This window comes from Chlorocebus sabaeus, chromosome 13, assembly GCF_047675955.1.
Source record: "Chlorocebus sabaeus isolate Y175 chromosome 13, mChlSab1.0.hap1, whole genome shotgun sequence".
NCBI classification, from domain to species: Eukaryota; Metazoa; Chordata; class Mammalia; order Primates; family Cercopithecidae; genus Chlorocebus; species Chlorocebus sabaeus.
Genome location: NC_132916.1, coordinates 99,526,047 through 99,551,740, shown reverse-complemented (window position 1 = coordinate 99,551,740; position 25,694 = coordinate 99,526,047). Strand labels below are relative to the sequence as shown.

Sequence of the window (25,694 nt, the reverse complement as noted above, 5' to 3'; positions counted from 1 at the left end):
TGGAAACCTAGGAAAGACTCTTCTGGACATTAGCCAGCACAAATAATTTGTTACTGAGGCCTCAACAGCAAATGCAACAAACCAAAAATAGACAAATGGGACTTAATTAAAGTAAAATGCTTGTGCACAGTAAAAGAAATATTCAACAGGGTAAATAGATGTCACACAAAATGGAAGAAAATATTTGCAAATTATGTAACTAACAAAGGGCTAATATCCAGAATCTATAAGGAATGCAAACAACTCAATAAGAAAAAACTAAATAACTCTATCAAGAAGTGGTCAAAGAAGATTTCTTAAATAACTTAAAACAGAGCCACCATTTGACCCAGAAATCCCATTACTGGGTATATATCCAAAAGAAAATAAATCATTCTACCAAAAAGACGCATACACTCGCAAGCTCATCACAGCACTATTCACAACAGCAAGGACATGGAATCAACCTAGGTGCCCATCATTGGTGGATCAAAAAATAAATGTGATATATATATATATACATACACCATAAAACACTTTGCAGCCATTAAAAAAAAACCCCAAAAATGAAATCATGTCCTTTGTAACAACATGAATAAAGCTGGAGACCATTATCCTAAGTAAATTAATGCAGGAACAGAAAACCCAATACTGCATGTTCTCACTTATAAGTGGGAGCTAAACACTGGGTCCCCATGGACATAAAGATGGCAACCATAGACACTTGGAACTACTAGATTGAACAGCGCAAGAAGGAGACAAGGGTTGAAGGACTTTTTCTTCAGTACTGTGCTAAGTACCTGCATGATGGGGTCAATGGTACCCCAAAACTCAGCATCATGCAATATACCTATGTAACTAACCTGCATATGTATGCCCTGTATCTAAAATAAAAGGTAAAATTATTTTAAAAAATTAACAAAGAACATGAACAGATATTTCGCAAAAGGAGACATACAAATGACCAATAAGCATGTGAAAGAAAGCCCAATGTCACTAATCTCAGAGGAATGCAAATTAAAACCACAATGAGATACTATCTCACATCAGTCAGAATGGCTAATTTTCAAAAGTCAAAAAATAACAGATGTGGAGAAAAGTAAATGCTTATGCACTGTTGGCAGAAATGTAAATTAGTATGACTTCTATGGAAAACAATATGGAGATTTACCTAAGAACCAAAAATAGAACTACCCTTTGATCCAGCAATCCCCTGCTGGGTATCTACCCAAAGGGAAAGAAATCATTATATCAGAAAGATACCTGCATTTGAATATTTATTGCAGCAGTATTCCCAATAGCAAAGATATGGAATCAACCCTAGTAAACATTAACTAATGAATGAATAAAGAAAATGTGGTTATATATCAATGGAATGCTACTCAACCAAAAAAATGAATGAAATAATGGCTTTTGTAGCAACCTGGATGGAACTGGAGGCCACTCTCTTAAGTGAAATAACTGAGAAACAGAAAGTCAAATATCATATGGTCTCATTTATAAGTGGGAGCTAAATAATGTGTACACAAGAAAGACATAAGAGAGTGGAACAATAGACACTGGGTACTCAAAAAGATGGGAGAGTGGAAGGGGAATGAGGGATGAAAAATTACCTAATGAGTACAATGTACCCTATTCGGGTGATGGTTACACTAAAGCCCAGATTTCTCCAGTATGCAATATACGGGTGTAACAAAACTACACTTGTACTCCCTAAATCTATATTTAAAAAAAAAACAAGTAACATGTTAGGATTTTTTGTTACGCAATTATCGGACATTGTTTCCTAGAAGTAAGCATATAACAAATGGCAGTTTTTTTGATAAGTTTATTTCATTTCACTTCCTATATATATAATATATTATATATATTAAATTATATGTATATGTAACACATTAGAATGTATATATAATTATATATTAATATATAATTAATGTTATATATAAATAATTATATATATTAATATATAATTAATGTTATATATAAATAATTATATATAAATATATAATTAATGTTATACATAAATAATTATATATAATTATATATATTTGGAATTGTTTATAATAGCTGATATGTAATATATGAAAATAGAAAAAATAGTTAAATTAACAGTATTAATGTAACAAAAAATGTAACACAGCTGAATTGCTTGATCAAGTCTATGAAATAGTCAAATTAGTTTACTTCATCAGATTCAGTTCAGAATATACCAAAATCTCATTATTTCTAATTAAAATGATTTTATAAATGTAACTGATAATTTAATGAAAAAGTGAATAAACTTTTGCTTCTTTCACTATTGTTTATACGTGACAAAACACGAAGAAATCTTTTCCAGAAATTTTTTTTTCTCCCTCCAAATGCAACCACTGAGAAGTTTCATATAAAATAACTGATGGAATCACAGTTATTTTGTGACTTACACATGCAATGACTATTAATTTTACTTTTTCATAGATATTCCAAACTAATACTTTAGTTAAAATGTTTATCATCTTGAAGCTATGTCATCCTTAAAGAAAACCTTAACCTTATTGACTTCAAATGCCTTAAAAAGATTGAGTATATTATAATAGTTAGGCTTATCCTTATATTAAAAAGTCACATTTTCTCCAACAGGATTTTTTTTTTCTTTTTTTAAATACATTTTTCTTAAAACATCCTGTTTGTGGCTTATTTTAATTTCATATTCAGATGCAGATTTGCCATAAGAACATACACTGCCTAGTTCTTTTATGCGTACAACTTCAAAAACAACCAAATTTCGAAGTTGGTTTTCATCATAAACCCTGAAGATGAAGAATACTTGCTATTTTCTAAGGGAAAGCGACTCATGATTTCATTGTGAGAAGGTAAGAAACACTTTTTTTTTTTGTCTGGCCATAAATGACTTAAAACATTAATTTTACCTTTAGGTTTTATTTATTGAGTTTTGGTGGATAAATGGAGTCAGTTTCATGGATCTACTAATGTTATTTGCATTAATAATAGGAATTTTCAATGAATGTTTTAGAACAGCAAATAGGATGCATTCATCTCTTCTATTATGTTAGTATTCACTGCACTTAAGATCATGTAGTAAATATCAAATCAAGTGAAAATCATTTCTGATAATTAATTATTCAATCAAGCAAGCAATATTTATTCAAGGCCTACTATATACTAGCTCGTGAGATAAATTGGTGGCCTTGTTTGTTCTAAATATTCACTTCTGTAAGTAGATTTTATAAATAAGCAATTTAAAAATAAACATTTACCTAACTTACCTTCGGTTCCTTGAACTTGGAGAAAAATCCAAAAAACAAAAATAACTCGCTTAGTTTCCAAATACATTCTGGCTTTTGTGCATTGGTAATTCTGATAACAATCACAGAACAACCTCAAATCTCATTAAAAAGCAACAGAAATGTGAAAAATAATTAAATACTGGTACCAGATGATAGAGGATAACCTTCTCGGTTTACCTTTGTGAGGATGTTAATTTATGAAGAACAGGTAGCAGTGTCTGTTTCTGGAATAATCTGCTTGTCTTTCCCTCAGGTGTAATCTCTGCTTAAGGGCCAGCTGGAGGAACCTTTATCTCATTAACCTTCTGGTGGAGCATCTGTCAGCCTAGCTCCAGGACCCTGGATGCCATTAAAAACAAGAGTCTACAGACCACTTTTTTCTTAGTTATTCACCTGTTACAGTGACACAGAGAGCCAGGGGAAGTCCTGCCAAACAGAGAATGAGGCTGACAGTTAGGTTCAGATGTTTTCTAAAATGACATGTACAAGAAACATCCATTAAAAGAGCTTAATTGCTATCCCTGAAAGGATATGGTTATGCAATTTGTATTAGTCTCTGCAGGTAGTGAAGCTGTCTCCATTCTCTTCTGTGTTCTGCTTTATAAATTGCTTTTGATTTGGAATTACATACAGCTGGCTTTTTTGTTTTAACTCTGGTTTTAATGTTTAAAATCTGTACACACTGAGTTTAAGGAGTCAAATACTTTTTTTCTACAAAGTTTGTGAGAAAAAATTGTGCTTTTCTTCTACCCATGACTTATTTCAAAGGGGAGCCATTTTTACTTCATCAAGCTAATTCTTCTAGTAGTCTCATTTGCACTTCTAAATAACATGCTTCTATTATATTTTGGAGGTTTTCGCTTTTAGGTATTATCAAATAATGGATATTGAGAATAACTCTACTTCCACACACACCCTTTCCACTCACCATAAACATCTTTCCATCTTTCTGCATCAGTATTATTGTAATTTTAGTTTTTGAATGTTTGGTTTCGTATTATTTTGACTGTATACATGCTGCATATTGTGGAGCCATGAAACACACTGCAATTACTACTGTATATTGAGCTCTTTTTTGTGTTGTGGATAGACATTGTTCTTAGAAATGTCCATAGATTATTCATAGATTACTCAATATGACAATAGAAGTACTATTAATATTATGTCTTTTAAATTTGAGGAGAATAAAGCATATGTGGCAGAGCCAGGATTTGAACCTAAAGAGGCTGGTTCAAAAGCCTACACTATTTTTTTTTTGTTTGAGCTGGGGGTCTCACTCTGTCACCCAGGTTGGAGTGCAATGGCGTGGTCATGGCTCATTGGCTCATTTCAGCCTCAACTTCCCTGGGGTCAGGTGATCCTCCCACCTTAGCCTCCTGCATATCTGGGACTGTAGGTAGATGCCACCACACCTGGCTAATTTTTTGTAGCTTTTGTAAAGATGGGGTTTCACCATGTTGTCCAGGCGGCTGGTCTCGAACTTCTGGTCCCAAGTGATCCAGCATCCTTGGCCTCCCAAAGTGCTGGGATTATAGGCATGAGCCACAGCACCTGACCAAAAGCCTACACCCTTCACCACTATCCTTCTATGATACTTTTTGCAATTGTCTCATTTAAAAAATAAAAAAACCCTTTAGTTAGTTTCTAAATACAAAATAATAAATTATCCCCAAATGTTACCATGGATATGTAAATTTCTTCATATAGTTAAACACTTCAAGCAGTCTGTCTTTCCCAGAGCTTTCTAACCCTCTCCAGTCTGTATTATTTAATTTCTTGTCACTGTTCACAGCAGTCATCTGGGGATTACCCTTCGCAATCATTCTGAGGATTCCTTCAACCTCTCTGGTGTTGGATCCTGTGATTTCTGGATCCTGTATTGTCTTCTTTCTTTCTTTCTTTTTTTGTTTGTTTGTTTGTTTTTGTTTTTGAGACGAAGTCTCGCTCTGTCGCCCAGGCTGGAGTGGGCGGCGCCATCTTCGCTCACTGCAAGCTCCACCCCCCGGGTTCCCGCCATTCTCCTGCCTCAGCCTCCCGAGTAGCTGGGACTACAGGCGCCGCCACCTCGCTGGCTAGTTTTTGTACTTTTAGTAGAGACAGGGTTTCACCGTGTTAGCCAGGCTGACTCACTCACCTTGAGTTCTGCAATTATAGGTGTGAGCCACCACACCCAGCCCGGAAGTTTATTTATTTATTTATTTTTTAATTTTTTTTTTTTGAGGCAGAGTCTCGCTCTGTCGCCCAGGCTGGAGTGCAGTGGCCGGATCTCAGCTCACTGCAAGCTCCGCCTCCCGGGTTCCCGCCATTCTCCTGCCTCAGCCTCCCGAGTAGCTGGGACTACAGGCGCCCGCCACCTCGCCCGGCTAGTTTTTTGTATTTTTTAGTAGAGACGGGGCTTCACCGTGTTATCCAGGATGGTCTCGATCTCCTGACCTCGTGATCCGCCCGCCTCGGCCTCCCAAAGTGCTGGGATTACAGGCTTGAGCCACCGCGCCCCGCCTTTCTTTCTTAACTTAATCTCTTGTTTTAGCAGACCACATGCTCTGGTATATTACTGAAAGTTTGTGATAGATAAATTTAAAATCTTACATGTTTCGGCCGGGCGCGGTGGCTCAAGCCTGTAATCCCAGCACTTTGGGAGGCCGAGGCGGGCGGATCACGAGGTCAGGAGATCGAGACCATCCTGGCTAATATGGTGAAACCCCGTCTCTAGTAAAAAAAAATACAAAAAAAACTAGCCGGGCGAGGTGGCGGCGCCTGCAGTCGCAGCTACTCGGGAGGCTGAGGCAGGAGAATGGCGTAAACCCGGGAGGCAGAGCTTGCAGTGAGCTGAGATCCGGCCACTGCACTCCAGCCTGGGAGACAGAGCAAGACTTCGTCTCAAAAAAAAAAAAAAAAAATTATTTAAACATTATTTTCTTGGGGTATCCAGAGGTGGTCAAAGGTGATGGATTTTTAGCTCTTATCTTCAGCTACAGATTATTTTGGTAATATTTAAAGAAAATTACCATCAATTGGCATATAATCCTACTTATAACAATGTATCTGAAAATGAGAAATGAACTAGGTGAAAGATGAATAGATTTTTTCTTGATTATATGTAGAAAAATGATATGAGAATGCGATAGACTAGATACATATTTATACATAAATATTTCTAAAATACATTCATGTCAGCTGAAGAAATACTTCTCTTTTGGTTTGCTACATAGTTCTATGTTATACTTACATTTCTAACCCTGTTGTGAAACATCTCTTCTTTCTCTAGGAAAGAAACCAACAATTTCAAGTTCTGAAAACAATTTCCTCTTAATAGTCTTCTTAATGAAACGTGTTGCTTAAAGAAAAATATACGATAGACTAATTTGTGTTCAAGAAGGTATCTTCTATCATAGATATGAATATAAAAGTATTTATTTTCTTTTAAAATATCAAATACTGAAAAGTTTCTCTTGATAGAAGTACCTTATGGCTTTTTCCCACTTTTGATGAAAAATCTGGGTAACTAATGTTGATAACTCCCACTTAGGAAGCAAACGAGAATGATAAGCATTCAAAATTCCCAAGACAATGCTTTCTGGGACCCTCAGGTTGTTCTCTAATTACTGCTGTGTTTAATTATGGGTCACTGTTAATTAAGCCAGAAGTGCTTCTTCAAGGTGTCAACTATAATTGTATATTCTTAAAGAGAGAAGCTTTCCCCTGTATTTTCTGGCAGAATTTCAGTGGTATATTCAAACTGACAAGGTAGGGTGGAAAAGGCAGTATATCTTTGCAGATATATTCCTTCATCTGAAATCAGGAGATATAAATAATAAGTTTTATATTAATCCATTTCACACTGCTATAAAGAACTACCTGAGATTGGGTAATTTATGAAGAAAAAAAGTTTGACTAACAGGCATGCTTAACAGAAAGCATGACTCCGGGGTCTTAGACAACTTACAATCATGGCGGAAGGGGAAGCAAGACATGTCTTCTTATGGTGGCAGGAGAGAGAGAGGTAGGGGGGCAGTGCCAGACTTTTAAACCATCAGATCTTGTGAGAATTCACTCGCTATCATGAGAACAGCACAGGGGAAACTGCCCCCATGACCCAATCACTTCCCACCGGGTCCCTCCCCTGGAATGTGGGGATTACAATTTAAGATGAGATTTGGCTGGAGACACAGAGCAAACCATATCATGTTTACCAAAATGAATCAGTTAATATCACAAAGAAATGATTCCTTTTGTTAATCGAAATAGACACATTTTTTTGAGTTCCTATTAAATATAAAACACTCAATTAAGTGCTTTATATGCATAGTATGACATTTTCCCAGCACCCCCGTGAGGCAAGTACTATTTTTTTAAATTAAATTTTATTAGAGATTTTTTATTTTTTTGTAGAAATGGGGTCTCACTCTGTTGCCCAAAGTGGCCTCAAACTCCTGGATTCAAGTGCTGCTCCTGTCTTGGCCTCACAAAGTGTTGGGATTACAAGTGTGAGCCACTGCACCCAGCTTGCAAGTACTATTTTTATTTACATCTCACAGATGAGAAAACTGAGGGTTAGAAATGGTGAGTACATTATTCAATTATGCAACTAACAAAACTGAAGCAGGTTTTCCACCCAAGATCTCTCTACTTTCAAAGCCTATGTTCTTTCCATTGCTCCTCACTATGTTCCCTCTATAGGGAAAACATGCTGAGTAAGCAACTGATACTCACTGGACAAATTAACAATACTGAACAGAAGAGAAGCCATTGAAAAGGCAGAGTCCTATGAAAAGTTCACTGTTTACATCGATCTTTTCCTTCACATTACATCTACTAACTTAAACTTAGGTAAGGTGACTACCTAGGAATCTAGAAAATTTCTGTGTCTGGAATGGTGTAGTCTTTTCTTTGGTAGTAGGACTAATGTCCTCTTACTGTTTCTAGGTTTCTCTTTGCTACATTATTGGCTGTTTATTTGTCTCTCCACTCCAGGCAGGCACAGGGGACTCTTGAAACATTTCTATCACCATTAAAATGTGTGATTAGTCAGGAGTAGCTGAACTTCTCCTAGAAGGAACCACTACTAGGAGGGGCAGTTAGGCACTGCTGTATGTATGAAATCTGTAATCTGGAAGGAATAGGTTCTATTGGTTATGAAAAAACCCTAATGTCCTCACCTGTATTTCTGGATGTTGTGAAGAAATGCCTTTATTGTTAATAGAAGATACACTCTGTGTAGCTCAGAGAGTTTTCCCTTCACTATTATAACTTAGAAATTAGGGATATAATACACAGAAACACAAGGGTAACATTAATTGGGATGTCATCTAAGGTAGGCTTCCATCCCTTGAGTCTACCCTCTGGATCCATCTCACTTTGGCTGTCAGCTAAAAAGGGATTCCTCAGACATAATGAGGGAGAAGGAAGGGATGGAACCTACCAAAAGCTGACTGCACTAGAGCAAGAATGAAGAGAGGCAGCCATAGGGCCTCAAGATGACAGTTTTAGTGAGGATGAGATAGATAGCAACCCAGGCACAGAGGTCCTACATCCTCATCCACACTCATTATTTTCTCAGAGACCTCTTTAATGAATCCCAGTGTGGGAAGGGTTGAATAATCCCATCCTCTTGTGGAGAAAAAGCAGGTCAGCCTTCCTCCGAGGGCTCTTAATGTAGGGTTCTTTCCTGTCTTTCTTCGTTGCGTCTCTCCAACTTCTTGGTAATAAATACAGCAAATACAGAATAAACTGATCTAGTCCATTGGTAAACATAATCAGAAGCCACACACTAGAAAAGCACACAAGCAGGTAACTTTTTTTTTTTTTTTTAAATCATAACTGTGTCAATCTGCATGTATTTTGAAATGCAGATTTTAAAAAATAATTAGCCACAACTGCTAAGAGAATGCACATGTTTGGTCTCAGCCAGTCACATGTATTCCCTTCTATATGTGGTTGCAGAGGTCATGATAAATGGTGCACATTCTAAGAGCAGAGTGACTTGAATTGAGAGACATTAAAACCCAGTTTAAATGATGCTGCTGAAATAGCTTTGTGGCTTGCATTCCTGCAGTGTTTATTGCCTGAGCACTTAGGTACATGGCAAGGAAGAGTGGATAGTCAGCGGAGTCAAGGGCTGAAAACAGAATCAAGATTAGTGCTGAGGAAACTCTGCTTAAACTGTGATAAGGAGGAATCTGTGACCTTTGGGAGGCCATTTCAGTAGTAGCTTAGCGGGGAAGGAAGTCAGCTTGCAGTGCATTAGAGAGTAATTGGATGGTGAAAAAGAGACAGTGAGTGAGAATTCTCTTTAGAGAAGTTTTTGTTTAAAGGATTGTATAGAGGCAGAGCAAGAGGCATGGTGGAAGTGTGTAGCACAGTTAAGGGAGGAAGAGAGAGAAAGAGATCGAGTTCAAGATCTGCTAGTGCAAGATTGTGTCTGCTTAACAAGCACTTGCTTAAAAAGAAGTTCCTGAATTGCTTCACTTTGTAGGACTCAAAAAAGTGTTAGAGCATGAAACACATAGACATACGCTCTGTAGGAGCATACAATCTAAAAGTGATACAATGCATATAAAGAAAATGAAATGGGATTACCAGTTCAGTACCTTTCAATGTGATGCCACACAAAAAATGCTAGCCAAAACACTAATCATAATAAATATTTTTGAGTTTTAAGCCCTTTAGATGTCTTTAATTTCTGTATTAACCATATTAGGTGATTACTATTGTCATGTTGCATATGAGGACATTAGGGCTTAGGGAGGCTAAGGAAGTTCTCACCATCTCATAGCTAATAAGTGATTTAAGCACAGTCACTGATCACAAGTTAGAATCCTACACTTATTAACTATCAGTAAAAATGAGAGAAATTTGTTACCTCAAGTCTCAAACAGAAATTCAGCAAAGAAGCCACACTTCAACCATGGTTACTACAATCTTCAATGACTTTTAATTCAGATTAACACCAGAGTTTTAAATACTAGCATAATGAAGGATAGACTTGGACATTCATTGGTGAAATCAGTGGCTTGTTAATTAGATCATGGAAATGGGCATGTACTAAGTGATATTAACAATAGTTAAAATGTGTGAATTGGTTAAAATATTTTAGAAAGATTTCCTGTTCTGACATGAGTCTATTGTGTCACTCTTCATTTTTAGGATGAAGTTGGAAGCTTGTTCCTTCAAGAGTCCTGTTGCCTAGTCATATCTTTGGAGGAGGATGAAAATGAGGTCACTTAAATTTGCCCCTAGACTGTCTTGCATTTGTACCAAAGAAAGCTCATGTAAGGCATGGTTGGAAAGACTTCAATCCTTTTTTGAAACCAAAGTGGGATTTCATTGAACTTACAGAACAGGCTTTAATAATAGTTTGCATGTGTGGAAGATTTTTGTTTGATTCTTTCTTTTACTGAAACCTGATAAGAAGGTTGTAGGAGAGTAGCTACCTCTAAACCACTTTCAACTATTAGTGCCCATGTAACATACTAAACAAACTATCTGTATTTACCTAAATTGGCCTAGATCAATTTAACACATAACTTTGTGAGTTTTCTCTATAAGTTAACTTCCCAGTTTACAAAAAACCATTCCTCTCCTTCTTCTTAATATTACCATCCTGATGATTACCTGCCCAGACTTCATCTATCTCATACTAGTCAGAATGGCTATTAGTAAAAAGTCAAAAACAACAATACTGGTGAGGCTGTGGAGAAATGGTAACACTTATACACTGTTGATGGGGATGCAACTTAGTTCAGTCACTGTGGAAATCAGTTTTGAGATTTTTCAAAGACCTTAAAACAGAACTACTATTTGACCCAGCAATCCCAGCAAAAAAAATTGCTGGAGTTTATATCCAAAAGAAAATAAATCATTCTACCAAAAAGATACATGCACTTGAAAGTTCATCACAACATGGCAAAGACATGGAATCACCCTAAGTCCCCATTAGTGGTGGACTGGATAAAACAATGTAGTATGTATATGCCATGGAATACTATGTAGCCATATAAAGAATGAAATTATGTCCTTTGCAGGAACATGGATGCAGCTACAGACCATTATCCCAAGCGAATTAATGTAGGAACAGAAAACCAAATACTGTATGTTCTCCCCTATAGAGGGAGCTATAACATTGGGTATTTATGGGCATAGAGATGGCAACCATAGACACTCTATGGGGAGAGTGTGAGAGGGGGCCAAGGGTTGAAAAACTAACTGCTGGGTATTTTGCTCACTATTTTGGTGATGGAATCATTCCTGACCCAAACCTCAGCATCATGCAGTATACTCATGTGGGAAACCTGCACATTTGCCCCCTGAATCTAATATACATTTGAAATTATAAAAAAATTTTAAATACAAAAATAGTTGTAATCAGATGGATAGTCCTTCAGCTTTCCTCATCTTCCATCATCAACTGTTAACTCTTAACCATCAACTATTAACCTGGATTTGGTGTTTATCATGTCTATGCATATTTATATATACTAATGCACAAATACATATTTGTATTGTTCTTATGAGTTTTCAAATGTTAAATAAATAATATATTGTACATATCATTTTACAACTTATTTCTTTGGTCAACATTATGTTCTTGAGATTTATTTATACTAATTTATTCATTTCAATTTTGTTTAATATTTCATTAAATAACTGCTATTGAGTTTATTCTCTGTTGACAGGTATTATACAAATTTCCATTTATACCAATTATAAATGAGAAGTTCTTATTTCTCCACATTCATGCCAACACTTGAATTGTCAGACTTTTTAATTTTGCCAAACTGATTAGTTTAAAATGGTGTCTCACTATAATTTTAATTTGCATTTCCCTATGTATTAGTCTGTTCTCATGCAGCTATGGAGAAATACTCAAGACTGGGTAATTTATAAAGAAAAGAGGTTTAATTTATTTTTATTTTTATTTTTTGAGATGAAGTCTCACTCTGTCACCCAGGCTGGAGTGCAGTGGTATGATCTTGGCTTACTGCAACCTCTGCTTCCCGGGTTCAAGCGATTTTCCTGCCTCAGCCTCCTGAGTAGGTGGGACTACAGGTGCCCACCACCATGCCCAACTAATGTTTGTATTTTTAGTAGAGACAAGGTTTCACCACACTGGTCAGGCTGGTCTTAAACTCCTGACCTCGTGATCCGCCCAGCTCGACCTCCCAAAATGCTGGGATTACAGGCATGAGCCACCACACCCAGCAAAAAGAGGTTTAATTGACTCACAGTTTTATGTGGATAGGGAGGCCTTAGGAAACTCACAATCACGGTGGAAGGGGAAGCAAACACTTCTTTCTTCACAAGACAGCAAGAGAGAGAAGTGCCAGCAGGTGAAATGCCAGATGCTTTTGAAACTATCAGATCTTATGAAAACTCACTCAGTATCATGTGAACAATATGGAGTAACCTGCCCCTATGATCCAATCACTTCCCACTGGGTCCCTCTCATGACATGTGAGGATTATGGGAAATATAATTCAAGGTAAGATATGGCTGGAGACATGGCCAAACCATATTATTCCACCCCCAAATCTTATGTCCTCATATTTGAAAACACAATCATGACTTTCCAGTAGTCCCCCAAAGTCTTAGGTCATTTCAGCATTAACCCAAAAATCCAAGTCCAAAGTCCCATCTGAGACCAGGCAAGTCAAGTCCCTTCTGCCTATGAGCTTTAAAAGAGAAAACAAGTTAGTTACTTCTGAGATACAATGGGGGTAGAGGCATTAGGTAAACACACCCATTTCAACTGGGAGAAATTGGCCAAAACAAAGTGGATACAGGCCCTATGCAAGTTGGAAATCCAATAGGGCAGTCATTAAACCTTATGGTGCCAAAATGATCTTTGATTGCACGTCTCACATCCAAGTCATGCTGATGCAAGAGGTGGGCCCCCATAGCCTTGGGCAGCCCTGCCCCTATGACTTTGTAGGGTCCAGCCCACTTCCTGGCTGCTTTCATGGGCTGGCATTGAGTGCCTCTGGCTTTTCTAGGACTACAGGGCAAGCTGTCATTGGATTTACCATTCTGGGGCCTGGAGGATGGTGGCCCTCTTCTCACAGCTCCATTAGGCAGTGCCCCAGTGCAGACTCTGTATGGGGGCTTGGACCCCACATTTCCGTTCTGCACTGCTGTAGCAGAGGTTCTCCATGAGGGCTCTACCCCTGCAGCACACCTCTTCCTGGACTTCCAGGCATTTCCATACAACTTCTGAAATCCAGGTGGAGGTTCCCAAACCTCAGTTCTTGTCTTCTGTGCACCCACAGGACCAACACCATGTGGAAGCTGCCAAGCCTGATGGCTTATACCCTCTGAAGCAGTGGCCCAAACTATACCTTGGCCACTTTTAGCCATGGCTGGAGCAACTGGGACTCAGGGCACCAAGTTCTGAGGCTGCACAGAGCAGGGCAGGGGGTCCTGGACCCAGCCCAGGAAAGCATTTTTCCCTCCTAGGCCTCCAGGTCTGTCACAGGAGAGGCTGCCATGAAGATCCTGACATTACCTGGAGACATGTTCCCCATTGTCTTGTGATTAACATTTGACTCCTTGCTACTTATGCAAATTTCTGAAGCTGGCTTGAGTTTCTCCTCAGAAAATTGGTTTTTCTTTTTTACTGCATTTTCCAGGCCGCAAATTTTCCAAACTTTTATGCTCTGTCCTCTCTTGAATGCTTTGCTGCTTAGAAATTTTTTCTGCTACATACCCTAAATCTCTTCTCTCGAGTTCAAAGTTCCACAGATCTCTAGGGCAGGGGCAAAAAGCCTCCAGTGTCTTTGCTAAAACATAACAAGTGTGACCTTTACTCCAGTTTCTAACAAGTTCCTCATCTCCATTTGAGACCACCTCAGCCTGGACTTCATTGTCCATATCACCGTCAGCATTTTGGTCAAAGATATTTAACAAGTCTCTGGGAAGTCCCCAAATTTCCCACTTTTTCTGGTCTTCTTCTGAGCCCTCCAAACTGTTCCAACCTCTGCATGTTACACAGTTCCAAAATCACTTCCACATTTTCAGGTATTCCTATAGCAGTACCCAACTCCTGGTACCAATTTGCTGTATTACTCTGTTCTTATGCTGCTTTGAAGAAATACCTGAGACTGAGTATTCATAAGGAAAAGAGGTTTAGTTAACTCACAGTTCCATATGGCTGGGGAGGCCTCAGGAAACTTATGATCGTGGTGGAATGGGAAGCAAACACTTTCTTCTTCACAATGCAGCAGGAGACAGAAGTGCCAGCAGGGTAATGCCAGATGCTTATAAAACCATCAGATCTCATGAAAACTCACTCATTATCATGAGGACAGCATGAGGAAAATCACCCTCACCTCCCCCCAACCATGATGCAACCACTTCCCACCAGGTCCCTCTCATAACACCTGGGGATTATGGGAACAACAATTCAAGATGAGATTTGGATGGGGACACAGCCAAACCATGTCACTTTGATACCTAGGCATGTAGAACAGATTTTCATATGTGTATTGGCCATCCGTTTTTCTTTCTTTCAAATCACCTGTTCATATCTTTTGTCCATTTGTCTTAGCATTATGAATTAGTAGCCCACCATTTCTCCACAGCTTTGTAATGTCATGTGTATCTTATATGCACAAATATATATTTTGCATATTTATATGCACAAAAATATATATTTCCTGGATCTCTATATTATTTCATGGGTTTAATACTTCACTTGTATAATTCTCTTATTTACTGTAGTTTTACAATAAATTTTGATATCTAATAGACCATATCTCCCAGTACTTTCTTCAAAGTATTTGTAGAAATTTCTAGTACTTTGTATTTCCATATTCATTTTATGAATATTATGTCAAGATCATGAAAACCCTGAAGACCTTTTCACTAAATTTTGTTTAAATTTGAGGACAAAATGAGACAGAATTGAAATATTTTTTATCTTGAGTCTTCTTATCTCTAAATATGGGGTATATTTTATTTCTCTTTAACTTATTCTAATCAGGCTTCTTTTCTTAACAATCCATGAATATGTTTTGATTGTCAGGATCATGAAGGACCTCAACTTGTCAAATCCAGTGGCCACTCTTCTGTCCTCTTCTTGCTTGACTCTTCAGTAGCCTGAAGGTTTTTCTACCAACTCAGCATCTCTATAGCCTCAGTTTAGATGTCACTTCTTTAGAAAGTTATTTTCCCATTATGCAATTTAAAGTGGCTATACAGTGACTTCTTCCACATAACTTTGAACTCTTTATACATCCCTTATCTCTATCTAATATAGTCTCTGTCAACATCCTGACTTGTCTTACACCACTTTCTCTTTTGCTAATTATGTTTTTTTTTTCCTTTTTTCAATACATCAAACTATTCCTCACATTAGGGACATCATACTTGTTTTTCTCTCTGTCTAGAGCTCTCGTCTCTTAAAGATATTTACGTGACTCTCTCCTCATCAGCTGTCGCCTCCAAAGAGGACTTCCTTGACAACCCAGTCTGAAACCGCTCTCCAATTATCACCACATAAATCCAGTGTATTGTTTTAAAAGTCTGACCTCTGATTGGAAATTATCTTGTTTATATGTTTGCTTGTTTATTATTAATTTACCCCTAACTCCATGCCACAGAATATATGCTACATAAGGGTAGTAACCTTATTTATTTGTGTACATTAATACTCAGAACACTGCCTAGCACAGAGTTGGTGTTCAATAAATAGTTAGTGAATAAAATAAGCCACTTTACAGCCTAAGACTTATGAAATCCACAGTTATTTATTAAATGAAAACACTATTGTCTATGAATTGAAAGGAAGAAAGGATGTAGGTCTCAGATCTAATAAAATAAATTATTATAGTTGACACCTGGCCTTGGTAAGTTAACAAATAATTGTTTACAAATAGCATTTGGATAAATGAAATATAAATCATTATTTTAGAGACCTAAAACTATAAAAACCCTAGAAGAAAACCTAGGCAATACCATTCAGGACATAGGCATGGGCAAGGACTTCGTGTCTAAAACACCAAAAGCAATGGCAACAAAAGCCAAAATTGACAAATGGGATCTAATTAAACTAAAGAGCTTCTGTACAGCAAAAGAAACTACCATCAGAGTGAACAGGCAACCTACAGAATGGGAGAAAATTTTCGTAATATACTCATCTGACAAAGGGCTAATATCTAGAACCTACAAAGAACTCAAACAAATTTACAAGAAAAAAACAAACCCATCAAAAAGTGGGCGAAGGCTATAGACACTTCCCAAAAGAAGACATTTATGCAGCCAACAGACACATGAAAAAATACTCATCATCACTGGCCATCAGAGAAGTGCAAATCAAAACCACAATGAGATACCATCTCACACCAGTTAGAAATGGCTATAATCAAAAGGTCAGGAAACAACAGGTGCTGGAGAGGATATGGAGAAATAGGAACACTTTTACACTGTTGGTGGGACTGTAAACTAGTTCAACCATTGTGGAAGACAGTGTGGCGATTCCTCAAGTATCTAGAAGTAGAAATACCATATGACCCCGCCATCCCATTACTGGGGATATACCCAAAGGATTATAAATCATGCTGCTATAAAGACACTTGCACACGTATGTTTATTGTGGCACTGTTCACAATAGCAAAGACTTTGAATCAACCCAAATGTCCGTCAATGATAGACTGGATTGAGAAAATGTGGCACATATACACCGTGGAATACTATGCAGTCATAAAAAAGGATGAGTTCATGTCCTTTGTAGGGACATGGATGCAGCTGGAAACCATCATTCTCAGGAAACTATTGCAAGGATAAAAAACCAAACACCACATGTTCTCACTCATAGGTGGGAATTGGGAATTGAACAATGAGATCACTTGGACACAGGGCGGGGAACATCATACACCAGGGCCTGTCGTGCAGTGGGGGGAGTGGGGAGGGATAGCATTAGGAGAAATACCTAATGTAAATGAGGAGTTAATGGGTGCAGCACACCAACATGGCACATGTATACATATGTAACAACCCTGCACGTTGTGCACATGTACTCTAGAACTTAAAGTATAAAAAAAGGTAATAATTTTCAAATAAAAAATATATACACACACAGGTAAGTTTTATATTTACTGTTTATACAAATAAGTGAAAAGATAAAAGATTAATAAAAGTAAGATAAGGGCAGATTAACCCACAATAAAGTTAATACCCCAAACTCATGTAAAGTGGTTGAAAAATTCATTTCCTAACATTCCAACTGACCTTCCAAAAGGAAACTATGATCAGTTACATGACTCATGTTGTCCATGAGAAAACAAGACAGTAGATTAGGGAGCACTGGAATGTTTTTGGACCTGAGTCCAGAGAGACTTCTTCCATGGGCTGTCACAACATGGTCTTTATCAACAATATTTGCATAGCTAATAAGATGTGGAGTACCTTAGAGCTCTTCCTTATAACGTTCTCCAATGAATGTTAAAGATATAATGCCCAAGGACAGGTGAGTAATAGCCGATATGAAATGAAACAGTCATATGACCTGGTTCTTCAGTGGTCTGGCTCAGCAGAGTCTTGTAAGAATGACTTATTTCTAAGAAGGATGGATGGAAAATTCTTCAGGCAACCGTGTGTGTCATTTTCACAAATGATCATATCATGGTCATTGGGCAGAAGAAAATCTGAAGTTATATTTTTTGACAAGTAAGGAGATTACAGGTATATTTGTGTTATTGAATAAAAACAACCCGTGTGCAACAACTATTGGCTGACTTGGGAATAGGTTAACATTCTTTTATGAAAAATGAAGCACCTAATCAGGATATACACCTGATTTAAAAAGCTGCCTCCAGAAAAAGAAAAGTCAGGGCTTCTCTTACAAAGCAGTCCTGGTTCTGGTCTAAAAAGAATGAATGTGTATCTTACCCCTGAGTTACCTCTGCACCTCAGGTAATGCCTATGTACTCATAATCCTACATCCTGGATGCATTATTCACTGGGATTCTGAAGCTAAGATAAGGTCAGATGTATCATTACAGATTCAGACTTAAGCAGTTTTAGATACTTCTGCTTTTGTTAGGCCCATAGGTACCTGGACCCTGGCCAAGGTGTCCCATCCAGGATTCAGGCTTTCCTAAGCAATATGAGCTCCTCCTGGTTTCTGCAGGCTCAGAGGTCTTCCTCTTTTTTCAAAGATTCCTTGAATACTGCCCAGGCTGCACATTGTTTTCTCTGGCTATTACTACCTAACATTGACTCGTTCATTCATCCAAAAAATATTTGTTTTGCTTTGCAGGGTATCATATCTTTAGGCAGAAGATACTTATGCTTGCGAATCCCATTAGACAACCAAGTTGTGTTGTTATATAGGCTGTTGGATAGACAAGTCTGAGGTTGAGGGCAGCCCAGGGCCAGAGATTTAGATGTAATTTTTAAAGCTTGGGAATTGGAAGAGATTATTTAGGAAGTGAGAACAGATAGACAGGGAGAATAATATCACCAAAGCCCCACTTCTTTTTAAGCAACATTGAATGCTTGGCCTTGATAATAAGACTCTGATGGGTTTTTGCTTTCACCCTCCTTTGCAGACTGTCAAGCACTTCTCTGCCCAAGCACCATTTTTTCCTGCCTAAAACAGGCCTCCAAATCTTTAGATATCAGTCACGCTAATCTTCGGCCTTGGGTTAACTCATTTAATTGCTTTATTTGATACTTGCTGAACATACATGAGAAGACAGAAGACTCTGAAGCTTTTAAAACCCCAATTCAAATCTAGCATGTTATATATACATTTTCTGAGTTCCTTGCAGAATAATTCTCCATGATCAGTTCCCCATTAGGACTTTTAGATCAGGAAACCAGACTCATCAGGAAGTTTCTCTGGCCTATAAAAATCCTGAGTTTTATACCTTTGTAGGGGTCAAAACTAATATCCCAAAATATGATACCTTGTAAATGCTGAACTAAAAAAAAGAGCCTCAGGGTCTTTCTTACTACACCCATCTCCTCACCCCCCCTGTCTGTCTCAAAGCATAGGATCCTCTGAAGTTCCCTTATCTGGCAAGTCTGGACCCACTAAAGAAGTAAACAATTACTTCTGGTCCCTTGCCTGACTTTTCATGAACTGAACCCATATTGCAGGAAGGAAGACTAGTCTATCAACAAACCTAGATGAACTTTTTTCACAAACCATTGTCTGCTCTGTGGGCCAAACATTGTCCTAGACCATTGTATGTTCTTCAAGCCCATTGAATTTTCCTAGTAATCATTTGTTTCCTCTTGAGAGACTTCCCCTTCTTGCCCTTCCCATAACCTATTTTGTCAGAGTCCAAGCCCCTATTCTTTCTTTTTTTGTTTCTTCATTTCTTTATTTCTATTTTTTATTTCAATTGTTTTTTTTTTTGGTGGGGGGGAAATAGGTGGTATTTGGTTATATGGATAAGTTCTGTAGTGGTGATTTCTGAGATTTTGGTATACCTGAGAAGTGTACAATGTACCCAATGTGTAGTCTTTTATCTCTCACCTTCCTCCCACTCTTTTCCCCCAGTCCCCAAGGTCTATGTGTCATTCTTATGCCTCTGTGTCCTCACAGCTTAGCTCCCACTTATGAGTGAGAACATCCAATATTTAATTTTCTATTCGTGAGTTCCTTCACTTAGAATAATGGCCTCCAATTCCATCCAGGTTGCTGTGAATGCTATTATTTCATTTCTTTTTATGGCTGAGTATTATTCCATGGTGTATATATATAACACATTTTTGAACCCAGTTGATGAGCATTTGGGATGGTTCCATATTTTTGCAGTTGCAAATCGTGCTGCTGTAAGCATGCATGTGCAAGAATGTTTTTCATATAATGACTTCTCTGTATAGATATCCAGTAGTGGGACTGCTGGATAAAATGGTAGATCTACTCAGTCCTTTCAGGAATTTCCATTCTGTTTTCCATAGTCATTATACTAGTTTAAATTCCCACCAGCAGTGTGAAAGTGTTCCCTTTTCACCACATCCACACCAACATCTGTTACCTTTTGATTTTTTTGATTATGGCTATTCTTGCAGGAGAAAGATGGTGTTGCATTGTGGTTTTGATTTGCATTTCCCTGATCATTAGTGATGTTGATCATATTTTCATGTTTGTTGGCCATTTGTATATCTTCTTTTGAGAATTGTCTATTCATATCTTTATGCCACTTTTTGGTGGGATTGTTTGTTTTTTGCTTGTTGATTTGTTTGAGTTCCTTGTAGATTCTGCCTATTAGTCCTTTGTTGGATGCATAGTTTGCAAATATTTTCTCCCACTCGGTGGGTTGTCTGTTTCATCTGCTGATTATTTCTTTTGCTGTGCAGAAGATTTTTAGTTTAATTAAGTCTCATCTATTTATCTTTGTGTTTCTGTTGCATTTGCCTTTGGGTTCTTGGTCATAAGTCTTTGCCTACGCCAGTGTCTAGAGGGGTTTTTCTGATGTTGTCTTCTAGGGTTTTTATGGGTTCAAGTCTTAGATTTAAGTCTTTGATCCATCTTGAGATGATTTTTGTGTAAGGTGAGAGATGAGGATCCAGTCTCAGTCTTCTACATTGAGCTGCCATTTATCCCAGCACTATTTGTTTAATAGGGTGTCCTTTCCCTGCTTTTGGTCTTTGTTTGCTTTGTCGAAGATGAGTTGACTGTTAAGTAATTGGCTTTCTTTGTGTGTTCTCTCTTCTGTTCCATTGGTCTACTTGCCTGTTTTAATACCAGTATCATGCTGTTTTGGTGACTATAGCCTTATAGTATAGTTTGAAGTTGTATAATGTAATGCCTTTGAATTTGTTCTTTTTGTTTAGTCTTGCTTTGGCTATGTGGACTCTTTTTTGGTTCTATATTAATTTTAGAATTGTTTTATCTAGTTCTGTGAAGAATGATGGTGGTATTTTGATGGGAATTGCATTGAATTCATACATTGTTTTTGGCAATATGATCATTTTCACAATATTGATTCTACTCATCCATGGACATGGAATGAGTTTCCATTTCTTTGTGTCATCTGTAATTTCTTTAGCCATGTTTTGCAGTCTTCTGTCTACAGGTCTTTCACCTCCTGGGCTAGAAATATTCCTAAGGGTTTTTTTTTTTTTTTTTTTTTTTTTTTTTTTTTTTTTTTTTTTTTTTGCAGTTGTTGTAAAAAGGATTGAGTTCTTGCTTTGATTCTCAGTTTGGTTGCTGTTGATGTATAGAGTGCTACTGGTTTGTGTACATAGATTTTGTATCCTGAAACTTTACTAAATTTTCATTTATCAGATCTAGGAGCTTTTTGGATGAGTCTTTAGGGTATTTTTGTGGTTTTGATTTGCATTTCCATGATCATTAGTGATGATTATATGATTTCTAGGAGTATGATTATCTCATCGGTGAATGACAGTTTGATTTCCTCCTTACCGATTTGAACGCCCTTTATTTTTTTTTCTCTTGTCTGATTGCTCTGACTAGGACTTCCAGTACTGAGTTGAATAGAAGTGGTGAAAATGGGCATCCTTGTCTGGTTCCAGTTCTCAGGGGGAATGCTTTCAAGTTTCCCCCATTCAGTATAATGTTAGTTATGGGTTTGTCATAGATGGCTTTTATTACCTTAAGGTATGTCCCTTCTATGCCAATTTTGCTAAGGGTTTTAATTATAAAGGTATGCTAGATTTTGTTGAATGCTTTTTTTGCATTTATTGAGATTTATTATGTGGTTTTTGTTTCTAATTCTGTTTATGTGGTGCATCACATTTATTGACTTGCATATGTTAAACAATCCCTGCATCCCTGGTATGAACCCACTTGCTCATGTTGGATTATCTTTCTGACACGCTGTTGGATTCGGTATTTTTTGAGGATTTTTGCATCTATGTTTATCAGGGATATTGGTCTGTAGTTTTCTTTTTTTGTTACTTCCTTTCCTGGTTTTGGAATAAAGGTGATACTGGCTTCATAGAATGATTTAGGGAAGATTTCCTCATTATTTATTCTTTGGAATAATGTCAATAGGATTGGTACCAATTCTTTCTTGAATGTCTGATAAAATTCAGACATGAATCTGTCTGGTCCTTGACAGTTTTTTTTTTTTTTTTTTTTTTTTTTTTTTTTTTTTTTGGGTAACTTTTAAATTACCATATCAATCTTACCACTTATTGGTCTGTTCAGAGTTTCTATTTCTTCCTGGTTTAATCTAGGAGGGATGTATATTTTCAAAAATTTGTCCATCTTTTCTAGGTTTTCTAGTTTGTGCATTCAAAGGTGTTCACAGTGGCCCTGAATAAATTTTTATATTTCTGTAGTATCGGTTGTAATATCTCTTGTTTCATTCCTAGTTGAGATTATTTGAATATTCTCTCCTTTTTTTCTTGGTTATTCTTGCCAATGGTCTTTCAGTTTTGTTTATCTTTTCAAAGAACCAGCTTTTCATTTCACTTATTTTTGTATTTTTGTTTTGTTTCCATTTCACTTAGTTCTGCTCTGATCTTTATAATTTCTTTTCTTCTGTTGAGTTTGAGTTTGGTTTGTTCTTGTTTCTGTAGTTCCTTGATGTGTGACCTTAGATTGTCTGTTTGTGTTCTTTCAAACTTTTTGAAGTAGGCATTTAATGTTATGAACTTTCCTCTTAGCACCACTTTTGCTATATCCCCAAAGTTTTGATAGGTTGTGTCGCTACTGTCATTCAGTTCAAAGATTTTTAAATTTCTATCTTGATTTCATTGTTGACCTAATGATCATTCAGGAGCAGGTTATTCAATTTTCATGTATTTGTATGACTATGAGACTTCATTTTGGACTTGATTTCCAATTTTATTCCACTGTGGTCTGAGAGAGTACTTGATATAATTTCAATTTTCTTAGATTTATTGAGACTTGTTTTGTGTCCTATCATATGGTCTATCTTGGAGGATGTTTTTTGAACTGATGAATAGAATGTACATTCTGCAGATATTGGGTGAAATGTTCTGTAAATATCTGTTAAGCCCATTTGTTCTAGGGTATAGTTTATGCACATTGTTTCTTTGTTGACTTTCTGTCTTGATGATCTGTATAGTACTAGTGGAGTATTGAAGTCCTCAGTATTATTGTGTTGCTGTGTACCTCATTTCTTAGGTCTATAGTAATTGTTTTTATAAATTTGGGAGCTCTAGTGTTTGTTAGGTGAATATATATTTAGGACTAATATTTTCCTGTTGGACTAGTCCTTTTGTCATTGTATAATGTTTCTCTTTGTCTTTTTTAACTCTTGTTGCTTTAAAGTCTGTTTTGTTTGATGTAAGAATAGTGACTCCTGCTTTCTTTTGGTGTTCATTTGCATGAAATATCTTTTCAACCTTTTTACCTTAAGTTTATATGAGTCCTTATGTGTTAGGTGAATCTCTTCAAGACAGCAGATACTTGGTTGGTGAATTCTTATCCATTCTTCCATGCTGTATCATTTAAGAGGAGCATTAAGCCACTTACATTCAATGTTAGCATTGAGATGTGAGGTACTATTCTATCCATTGTGCTAGCTGTTGCCTCAATATCTTTTTTTCATTGTGTTATTGTTTTGTAGATCATGTGAGATTTATGCTTTAAGGAAGTTCTATTTTGGTATATTTCAAGGATTTGCTTCAAGATTTAGAGCTCCTTTTTAGCAGTTATTGAAGTGCTCATGTCCCCATCTTTCTATAACCTTGAGGTGATATCTAAGTTTCTGTACCCCACTGGAGGGGTTGGGTCTTTATTCTGAAGGCTCCTATGTATACGTGTTAAATGAATTCATATGCCTTTTCTCTCACAAATCTAATTTTTGTGAGTTCATTTTTCAGTGAACCTTCAGAAGGCCAAGGTGAATATTTTCTTTGGTCCTTATGCCTTTTTAACTGTTCTTCCTATCAGTTGATAAATAATGGAGGAGAACTTGCTCTTTGTTTTCCTATTTACCAATGGTGAGAGTAACATCATCTCTTTAAGGCAAAGTGTACACTGACTCTCATGTTCTGCTCTAACCTACAGCAAAGCTCCAATAGAACAATTTCTATTTTGCCAGCATCCAATCAGGTGTGAGAATGTACTGTAGAGGACAGTTGTTGAGCATGGTGGAAGACACTTTATGGAAATGTAAAGAGTTTGCAAAAACAGTTATAAGTGGTACTTACTTTGGCACTACATATAATAAAATTGGAATGATACAGAGAGGATTAAAATGGCCACTGCATAAGGATGACATAGAAACTCATAAAGAGTTCCATATTTTTACATAGAGACCAAACCTATGACTCACTGGCATCCCTGAAAGAGTAAGAGAGAGCAAGAGCAAGCAATGTGGAAAACGTATTTGAAGATATAGTCCATGAAAAATTCCCCAATCTTGCCAGAGAGGTTGACATTAAAATTCAGAGAATTTAGAAAACTCCTAGAAGTATTATACAATGCAAGAATCCCCAAGACACATAGTCATCAGATTCTCTAAGGTCTACAATAAAGAAAATATATTAAAGACATCTAGATAGAAGGGAAGGTCACCTACAAAGGGAACCTCGTTAGGCTAACAGTGGAGCTTTCAGCAGAAATCCTACAAGACAGAAGAGATTGGAGGCCTATAATTAGTATACTTAAAGAAAAGATATTAAAAACAAAAAATTTATATTCAACCAACTAAATGTCATAATCAAAGGAGAAATAAAATTCTTTCAGGCAAGCAAATGCTAAGGGAATTTGTTACCATCAGGCCTGACCTGCCTTACATGAGGTCCTTAAGGGAACGCTAGACATGAAAATGAAAGACCATTACCAACCACCACAAAAACACACTTAGGCATGTAGACCATTGACAGTATAAAGCAACTACACAATCAAGTCTATATAACAACCAGCTAACAATGTGATGATAAGATCTAACTCACACGTTATCAATATTAACCTTGAATGTAAATGGGCTAAAAGCTCCCACTTAAAAGGTGCAGAGTGGCAAGTTGGACAAAGAAGCAAGACCTAACCATATGCTGTCTACAAGACAGACCCATCTCACAAGCAATGACAATTTTAGGCTTAAAATAAAAGGATGGAGAAAGATTTATCAAGCAAATGGAAAAACAGAAAAAGGTAGGACTTGCTATTTTTATTTCAGATGAAACAGGCTTTAAACCAACAAAGATAAAAAAGAACAAATAAGGGTATTACTTAATGATAAAGGTTCAATTCAACAAGAAACCTTCACTATCCTAAATATATACTCCCAACACTAGAGCACCCAGACTCATAAAACAAGTTCTTAGAGAACTACAAAGAGACTTAGGTGAACACACGATAATAGTGAGAGCCTTCAATACCCCACTGAAAGTATTAGACAGATCATGAAGGTGAAAAACTCACAAAGATATTTAGGATCTAACCTTGACACTTGACCAAATGGGCCTGACAGAATCTACAGAACAGTCCACTCAACAAGAGAATATATATTTTTCTCATCTGCACATGGCACATAC

At 37.0% G+C, this 25,694-nt stretch overlaps 1 protein-coding gene and 1 non-coding gene across 3 annotated transcripts in view; one reads left to right on the top strand and one right to left on the bottom strand.

Annotated features, from left to right (window-relative positions):
* IMPG1 (interphotoreceptor matrix proteoglycan 1) overlaps positions 1-3,486 on the bottom strand; it is a 146,892-nt gene extending 143,406 nt beyond the window's left edge. For both annotated transcript variants that reach the window (XM_008006410.3, XM_038002172.2), the window contains exon 1: positions 3,246-3,486. In XM_008006410.3, the coding sequence (XP_008004601.3) occupies positions 3,246-3,312 (67 nt within the window). In that variant the 5' untranslated portion in view covers positions 3,313-3,486. The remainder of the gene's footprint in view (positions 1-3,245) is intronic.
* A 20,871-nt stretch (positions 3,487-24,357) lies between these two features.
* Positions 24,358-24,464, top strand: LOC119625408 (U6 spliceosomal RNA). The gene has a single exon (XR_005241616.1). It is a non-coding gene; the product is annotated as a U6 spliceosomal RNA (small nuclear RNA).
* The last annotated feature ends 1,230 nt before the right edge of the window (positions 24,465-25,694 follow it).